The sequence below is a fragment of the Channa argus genome, chromosome 15, assembly GCF_033026475.1.
Source record: "Channa argus isolate prfri chromosome 15, Channa argus male v1.0, whole genome shotgun sequence".
In the NCBI taxonomy this organism is placed as follows: Eukaryota; Metazoa; Chordata; class Actinopteri; order Anabantiformes; family Channidae; genus Channa; species Channa argus.
This window is the reverse complement of record NC_090211.1, coordinates 18,620,754-18,630,172: the sequence shown is the minus strand read 5'-3', so window position 1 is coordinate 18,630,172 and position 9,419 is coordinate 18,620,754. Positions and strand designations below refer to the sequence as shown.

General features: G+C 40.4%; 1 protein-coding gene across 8 annotated transcripts in view; it reads right to left on the bottom strand.

Annotated features, from left to right (window-relative positions):
* Nucleotides 1-8,472: 8,472 nt before the first annotated feature.
* The window catches only part of LOC137099270 (alpha-1,6-mannosylglycoprotein 6-beta-N-acetylglucosaminyltransferase B), a 55,291-nt gene continuing 54,344 nt past the window's right edge, over nucleotides 8,473-9,419 (bottom strand). For 2 of the 8 annotated variants that reach the window (XM_067475892.1, XM_067475893.1), the window contains one exon: nucleotides 8,476-9,199. In XM_067475892.1, coding sequence (XP_067331993.1) covers nucleotides 9,001-9,199 — 199 coding nt within the window. In that variant the 3' untranslated portion in view covers nucleotides 8,476-9,000. Of the gene's footprint in view, nucleotides 9,200-9,419 lie in introns of all 8 variants that reach the window. The other 6 variants (XM_067475898.1, XM_067475899.1, XM_067475896.1 and 3 more) reach the window with 5 other exon arrangements.

Genomic DNA, 9,419 nt, shown 5'->3' with positions numbered 1-9,419 from the left:
TAGGAAGCCATTTATTGCAGTTTAGCTTAGCATGAAGACTAGAAACAGAGGAAACAGCTAGTCTATGTTAAAGCATTAAAAAATGCCCTTACGTTACCTTTAACTCTCTACACTGGGGAGATGTGGGCTTTATTTACTGTGTGGCCACAGGAAAGCGTTGCCTCCCCCACAGCCTCATTCACTTTTCAAATACTCTCGCATTTTCAGCAAAGATGTCACCAAGCAGAATATTGCATAAGACATCTGCATATATACTGTATTAACATTTATTCCGTGTGTACAGATAGCAGAGCGTGTAGGAGAAGATTTAATGCAGTGTTCTGCTTTGAGCCGCTCATCAGGCCTCACAGCCTCTGTGGTCGAAGGTGGCATTGGAAAGAAACAACAGATTTCTAAACCTGTAAAGTGTTTTTTTATTATCTGAAAACCTAAATTGCAGACAGATGTAACTTGGTGTCACGCGATCGCGGTGACATGTAATTAGTGTGCTCTGACAAACCAGGCAACAGCTGTGTCCGTCAGCGCAGGGGAGCCATGACCAGCTCAAATGAGATCAATTAAATCCAATCAAAGTGGGAGATTACAGCAGTGAGACGAGGCAGTATCATGGCACTCTGATTTATTTGTTCACCCTGACGTCATCCAAGCACCGAGCATTGTTAACACACACACAGACAAACGCAGTCATATACACATCCCTGCTTCACTTTAGCGTTACTCTATGTTCCGTGAAGAGTAATTATTGGGCCACTACAAATATCTAACAGCTCAGGAAACAATCCTCTGTAATTACATTGTCAGCCTGTATGAAATGACTCGTGCATGTGGCTTAAGTGATTGGAATAACTCCCGAAGCTTTATTGGATTTCTCAAAATAGCTGATATACCATGCAGATCATTTCAGATAACCGACAGGATAATTATTTCATCTCTTCAAGAAAGAACTGGGGCTGGAGGAAAAAAGTTAAAAAAAAAAGTTCTCTCTCTGTTTCTGCTGCCGACTCATTTGGGAAAATTAAAGCTTGCACACGGAGTTCAGGCCAAGTGTCCAACAAAGGCATCTCACATCCCTTAACTGCGTCATGGATAAATCTCAGCAACCACCAGGAAGTTGAGGGAACTGATTAGTCAAGTGTTGAATCATTTATCAAACATCATCTTTTGCATGCTAACTATGGGCTGAGGTACACATCTAAGGCATTTCAGAGATAAAGGACATCTTTAATCGTGGGTAAACATCTTAATCATTTACCACACGGGATTTCAGTTTTGGCATGAGGCCATTTGCTGCTAAAGGGGGAATCTTATGCCTACAAGAAGCTGGGGAAAGCTGACAGAGAAACCACAGCCATTTCCAATCACAGCATCACCATGCTCTAGATGAGCAGAGATATAAAGGGCTATGCAGAAAAAACCTGCAGTAAAAAAGTGTAAAGTAGAGCGTAAAGTAGAATTAAGGGTAAGTGAAAACATTACCAAACAAATTAAGGGTGTGGCCAAAGCTGCGGCCATCCCAAAGCTCGAGTGTCACTCATCTCAAAGTTTTGTTAGCCACGCATCTGCTGCAACTTCCTACCTACAAAACATTTATGGACCAAATGCAACGCTGGTGTCTGTAAAATTTGATTTGACACTACGACAGTTTCTTCACTTGTTAGTCAGATTTTGAGAACATCCTCTACGGAACCTACACTCGGCCTCTATCGTTCTCTCTTCCGCAGCCCTCATGCCTCCTGCATCAATCCACAGTTCGCTAAATAACTCATGAGAACATGCAGCATGCCGACTGTAAAGCTGCATGATATCTTTGATCTGTTTCAAAACTTTTACATCAAGGTCCTTGCAGCACTGATCCAAGAAAGCATGTTTTTCTATCATTCGCATTTGAGAGCTCTGGCCTTTTACTGTATAGCCTTTGCAGGGTGTTTGTAGAGCACTTTGAAGTTACCCAGAGAAGTACTAATAAATACTGTCATATACACATACTGATTTTCTTACTTCTTTCTATCAATTCTATCCTACTTCACCCCTTCCAGACTCTTCTAAACCCAGCCCCTGGCCTCTAATCCTTAAGCCTTGATTTTTATTCCTACTTTTCAATCATTTGCCTTCTTATTTTCTTCCCCCTTGTTTCATTTTCTCTGCAGTCTTTTTTCCCACTTCTCTTCCCCCTGCCCCAATTCCTCCCACACATTTCTCAATCTTATTTATTACAGCTTGACAGTCCTCTCAGACAACAGGGTCACTTTGCTGGGTGGACTATCTATGAGGGAGGAGGATCTCTTTCTCCTGTCACTCTCTGTCCTATAAGCCTATCTTATTTGTCTGGACTGAAGGATCACTGTGACCGAGGCTTTCAGATCCAGCTAAAAATCCAAGCCACAGACAGCCAGGCTCTGTCTTCAGTAAAAAGCTGCCACTCCTTTCACTCCTGGATTGGAGGATTGGTTCCTATACGTCCAGCGAGCTTCACACATTATGCTCTTTAAATTCACTAATGGAGAGGCCTTTGCAATTGTGCAGAGGCTGACAGTGAGACAGCTGTGACAGATGCAGCTGGAATTTCTGTAGCTGCAGTTGACAGCTCAGGCATTGCTGAGGATGACTCAGTAACTGAGAATGACTGTGGAGTAGCCTCTTGACTTCTCATTGTGCTTTAGGCTGCCTCTCAGAACATCCATTACGGAAGAAATATGTACAAATAGGTCCCATTTAAAATGTGTCCATTTAGTGTGAGGAAGTGGAATATCCTGCACAATGAGACACTGCTTGGAGGACAATAAGTCTGTCAGCAGGAGGTTGGAAATGTACGAAGTATGAAGCAGAACACACATCAAAAACGATTTATCAGGTTTGCGACCGACCGGATATTTTGCACCTAAGTGAAACAATTACAGAAGATTCACACAAAGGCACCTTTCTCACTATTCAATCAAGCCAAGTGGTGCAATTTCAATGAACAAATCAACATTTTGGGAACATTTTCTAACTTAGTGCCTTGATTAGTGTATCCATAATACTATCATATCTCTTGGCAATAGCTTAGTTTAGCTTGAGCCAGCGCAGTGACCGAAACAAAGCAAAAGCGAATCTACCAGCACCTCTAAATATTAGCATCATTATTTTACTTAGGGCGGCCAAAACATTAGACCCGCCTCGCAACATAATTCACTCCAGTACAACTCCCCCGCCCACTATGACCTCAGTAGTGAACACATAGACTGAAAAACTATAACCTTGTAAAAGTACAATTCATGGCAGATGTGCTTTAACAACCTCCTCTACCCACTGGGAGCTGGATCACCTGCTGATCCACAATTATGGGCAGATAAGAACTGAGAATGACCCACTGGAACAAGGATTTACACAGCGTTGGACGGAGCCAGGATAGCCAGTCATCCCATTAACAGTGTCAATGCTCAGCTAAGTTGTTTTGATAGCCGTACATTTTACCTGACAAGTAGGAGATTAATGAGTGTAAAGTGTCTACAATTAGTTTGTGTGGTGTTCTTTTTTTTAGGGTATTAAGCCTTGAAATCAGCACAAACTTTGTGATTCAGTATGTGCTTGCACTGCCACCTCACACCTACCCGCGAATCCTCTGGTTGGCTTGAAATGGAGCTGACTTCACTGTGGCAGACAGGAGCGCTTTATCATATACCAACAGAGCTCTCAGTAAGGGATGAGCAATCTGCCACCTCAGGTGCTACATACTGTACAGCACACATCTAAACCTGCAAAAAAAAAAAAAAAAAAGCAGGCACACAGACCTCGGGCCAAGTTTCTACTGCACCTATTCACTTTGTTGAGTGCAACAGGAATATTAAAAGCAGTCACTGTAGGAGATGAAGTGGGTTTCTGCTTTTTTCTGCCTCAAGTGGGATTTGATTGGCAGCTAAGCTTAAATGGAGAGAATGCAATTACAAAAATGCTTTATCATAGGAAAAAATCCTATCTTTGAAGGTATCCTCAACACCTGGTGAACTTACATTTTTTTTTTTTTTGGTTTTACATTTTACGTGCGATTAAGAAGCCGCAAACAGCAATAAGCTGAAGTGAAAATAAAGAAATTAGCTGTCAGGCAGAGAGAGAGATAGTCACATCCACACAATGTCAGCGCGATGAAAGATGCTGTATGACCGCATAGCTTCACCGATACACTGCTTTAACCCCACCATTAAAGCGAACCCATCTCTGACATAGGAAAAATCTGTTCCACAGACACATCACAAACCCCGTGCACCATAAAATGCACATTAAAACATCTTTCAAGTGAACTAACATTTCTTCCATGCTGCAGTTCTTTAGTCACAACAGGCTGACTCCATTTAGCAAAGTCTATGAAAGTGTCAGTTTTTCAGACACCTATTATTATGGAGGGAGGCATCCGGCGTACAGTATGCACACACACGATGAGGCACGGTGTCATTATGTGCGACGCATTTATCTTTGTGGAAGCAGCATGAGCAGAAGGCGGCTAGTCTCCACCGTGTCACACGTACTAAAGAGACACCAGAGAGCAGAATTGATTAGTAGTAGAGCAGTACAGAGAATGCAATGATATGCAAATCATTTGAAACCTATTTTGATTGAAAATAGTACAAAGACAATAAATCAAATGCTTCAATTGAAAACTGTGATTGTTTTTTTTTTTTTTTAACTATTTGCTCATTTTCAATTTGATGCTAACACATATTTACTACTTTGTTGCACTCGTCTCTTGTAACCACACTGAGGGGAAGTAAGGAAGCCGGTTGCTTTTATTATGAAAGCAAAACTTTGTCCCATTCTTGCTTGATAAAGGGGGCCTTTCTATCTTTGTCTCGTCTTTTTCACCTCCCAATCTGTCAAATGTTTCAATGGGCTACAGGTCAAATGCTTTTCAAATTGGTAAACTGAATTTTTAACACTGGATTATTTACAGAAATGATGATTCTCAAGGCCAATTTGCATTTTCTTACAGACTGGTGAACCTCATCCTCTTCTTACTTTCAAAAGTAAGGATGGCATTGGGATGCTCTTCATATCCACATAATAATACAGATCTGTTGTCAATTAAAGTGAACAATACAATTTTTTTAAAAGAATCACATCTCTCAGTTTCAATATTTGCTGTGTTTATTTGCCGTGTTGTCTTTGTTCTGTGTCGAAAATAGGTTTCAAATGATTTGTAAATCACTGGATTGTGTTTTTATTTACATTTCACACATCATCCAAAATTGCTTGTTGGCATCAAAAGTAACTGATCATTATCATTGCTCTCTCTGTGGAAAAGTTTTTGCATGTGCAGTCAAAACACAAATAATAAAATACATAAATAAAATTATTGAACTATACTTTCAGTAGCTCGTTAACTCTAGGCAGCACACATTCCAGTAAACCATTAAGACCCTCACTTAAGGCAAGTGTTTGATATGAATGTACAGGTATGATTGAATGATTTTCCACAGCTAGTGAGATAAAAGGCCTCCATAATAAACCACCCTCTCACTTCGGAACCACAGCTTTTTTACTCTCAGTCAGTCTGGAAACAGCACACTTCTGACAACTGAGTAAACTGTGGGTAACACACTGCTCAGTAACGTCTGGAAGTTATGAAAATCCTGCGAAAATGGAAATTCTCATGTGTTATCGTGCCAGAAAATCACGGCAGCTACTGGCAGCCCTTACTTTTACTTTACAGTTCAATGTGCGCTTTAGGGCTGTGACACACGTCAAAATATGGCTGGCATTTTAAGACCCCCCCCCCCCCCCCCCAGAGTTCAACATGGTAGAATACAAAAAAAGCCAACATAGGTAAATAAAAAGATTACTGTAGATGGAAGCTTGTCTGGAAGCTTCTCTTCAAGCCAAACAGAGAGGAAGGGAGGGAATTGCATGATTTGACAAATGGTCACATTTCATTTTGGCATTTGGCAGCTTAGGACCTCAGCAGTGTTCACACCAGAGCTGGTGCCAGGTAACATACAAAAACAATGTGGATCAGTAACATAAATGTCAAAGTACTTAAAGAATTGAGCACTATAGGGTCCATAATGTGAACTAGTCAAAAGCCCGAAGAAAGTCTTTCTGGTTGAAGGTTGAAATCAACAGGTTGTCGGGACAAAACACCAGTAAAAGGAGCATTTTTGTGAGATTTCTGCAGTACCTACTTGTTTTTTATTGGGGCATTTTGCTTCTTGCCAAAAAATGTAATGAAACTTCTTATGTGGTAAGAAGCTAAAATAGCGGTTCTGCTTTCGTTTTCTCTGCATAGCTGAATAAGAAAATACTGTAGGTACTTCATTGTAGGTGCAGCTCTGTCGATTTAGCACAGAAAAAACATACCACTTTACAAAAATCTGAAGTGGTGTTGGTATTATTTTGTGTCTCAAAAGGTTTTTGTTCAACAACTGAATTCCCCACCATTAAAAACCCCAGAGGAGTCAAAGTCAGCTTGACTCTTTGATACCACACACTCACACTCTTTTGCCTTTGGTTTTTAATGATCAAGAATAGTAAGTTCAATATTAGTCCAGAGATTATAGATTGCAGAAGAGAAATGGGTACATTGTGAAATGGTCCTTACTATCAGTCAAAGAGACACTAGCACCGTCATTAAATGAAAACCGGCAAATTTCAACTCTATCTTTTGAGGATGCCTCATTAAAATCCTTTTATCTTAGTGGAGGGTTTCGGCTTTAGTGGAGCAGCAGCTCCCATGATAATGACTTTAGTGACATTGCAGTATTTCTGTGCATATTATAAAGTTCATCTGTAAAGGTGATTCAAAGTAGCTCTGAATATTCAACCTCATTTAAAAGCTTCTTTCATAGAGACCACACAAACAAAAGAAAGAGGGGGTTGGAGAACTGGTTATGGTGGGAATTTGCCTGGAACGTTTCAGGTTCAGTCAGAAAATATCTCTGCATATTTGCTTTTGAAGGCTTTTTGTTAAGGACTCATCTTTTTTTTTTTCTTTTTTTTTTTCAAGCTAAGACTGAAGTTGAGGGAAAGCGCCAAATGAAAATAAGTCTCACTGCAATTCAGAAAACAAGTGCTTACCTAATCAGGAAAAGTGCGTGTGCTGATTGTGTCTTTAAGCATAAAACAGGATTGTGATGAAATTGATGAAAATGATGTAGCAGCGTACAGTCGATTTCATTGTCTCCCCACCAACATCTTTTCCCTGCTGGCCTCAAACAGACTGGAGGACAATATCCATAATCTGTCTCTGTGCTAAAATTCTTTTGTAAAGGTCAAATAAGGCTAAGATAAGACGTCAGCAGTTGGAGTAACTTGGGTCTTTTGTTTTGTACAGAATAAAATGTAATATTTTATTGTTCGTGTTTTCAGAAAGAAAACTCAATCTGGCAAAACACTTAAAGTAAAATGGAAAGTTGAACTTTAAGCAATGTTTAGAAGATGCCCTTCTCGTGTGTCGAACCTGAATCACTAAATCCTCAATTTGGTATTTAGATGGATGGACAGATACTTTATTGATCCCCAAAGGGAATTTTTTGTGTTGCAGTAGCTGTTACACATAACAACACAAAGTGATATCAATAAAGTTAAATACTAAATAAAATAATACTAATGCAATGTACAATTTGGTGAGGTGAACAGTCCTAAAAAGTCAGAGATTATCCTGTATTGCCCATTGAAAGTGCCACAGTGCATGCTGTATACGGTTTGTACTAAATGTGTTTGGGATACATTGAATCTTAAATGTAATTATGTTGTGATGAATCTGTCTCCTGACAGATTCATCACACCACAGAGGGTCTTTGTACAGACTAAGCTCAAGTTTAGAAGTAATCTTTGCACAGGATGATGACTGGGGATTTTGGACGGTGGATTAAAATACAGCACACGTGTGCATTGTTTAAATACGACAATAGAAATCCCAGTTCCAGAAGAGGTGGCTCACGAATGTATGACAATACCACTCATTCCCACTGCCCCTGTTTGCCTACCAACAAGAACACGGCACTTCATTTATGAGCAATGTGTGAGCACAACAGTGTTCTGACGAGCTGAGAAAGCTGTGATTTTATCTGCTGCCATCACTGTATAGAAGGTGGATGTCTGCCTCTGTAATTTCCACAAATGGTTCAGCTGTTAAAGAAAATCTCTCTACACGACACACTGTAAGGGCTAGTGCTGAGGCAAGTTGTGCTATTTACAACGAATGCAGACCCTCCTTTGAGCTGAGTGGCAGAAAAAAGGCACGAATCAACCTAAACTCCATTGTCATCTTGTATCCAGAGACTGCTCTATAAACTAATGAGTCTGAGCCTGCAGTGTTTGCTCATAAATCAGAGTGAAAGGAGTAATTAGGATATTTCCACACACTTGGCTTTGTGAAATTGACCATAAAAGACTTGATGATATCTTATATTTAAATTTAATCCCTCTTTTTAGGAATCTATTACTTATAATTTCAACCATCCTGTACAAATAGTGGCAACATTGTTTTGTTTTTTTTTAAATGTATTTTATTAAGCAACACTTATGTACAAATATATTCATTACAGGACATGTAAAATAGTACATCTCAACACACAGTAAATGGCTTTGGGTGCATCTAGTACAAATATCCAAACTCCACTATGACACTGTAGGTATTCACACAACACTGAGCAAACACACTTGTGAAATTCAAGCATTTGCATTGTTTTAAAATCACATCTTTCCTTTTGATTGCTCATGATTTTTTTCCCTAATCTAACTGAACTTGACCTCTGTAGAGCCCGTGGACCTACTTCGGCCATGTAAACCTTTAAAAGTGAGGTTTCAAACCCACCACATTCAAAGCATCATGCAAGTTCCCTGAGAGGTTATAAATACCTTGCCTACTTTGGCAGCCGGTTCTAGATCTAGAGGTAAGAGAGTAGAGCCAGTGTTTATGCACTACAGCATTTCACCGAAGACTCGCCTGGTGTAAGAGAGTCTCTGAGACAGCCTGGGTCTCTCACCAAGTACTATGAAAGAGTCTCCGTCCACCGTGTCGTCGGCTGGTCATAGGCAGTCCCTGCATAGTGCCACCTGGCCGATACGATAGTCCCTGCAGGGGCAGAGGCGTTGGTGCTTGGCACTGGAGCCGGCGCAGCTGAACAGCAGCGCATCCTGCTGCAGGCCACACTCAGCATGCTCTGCAGAGAAGGCAGGGTAGAGGTGGTTCATCTCTGACTCCAGCCCCTCACACTGGAAGTCCAGCCTGCAAGCAAGGACAAAGAAGGACACAGCTTAGTGAAACTCATAAAGATGCTGCTCATTTACTTATTTCTTTCCAATGTGGAAATTGCATGAACGGTTCTTCAACCAGTACAACACACTAATATAGTTAATATTAATAGCACAAATGCCAGAGGGTATCAATGATTATTCCACTAATGCTTTTAATATTAATGTTACAGTGAAGCCTTTACGACTTCAAG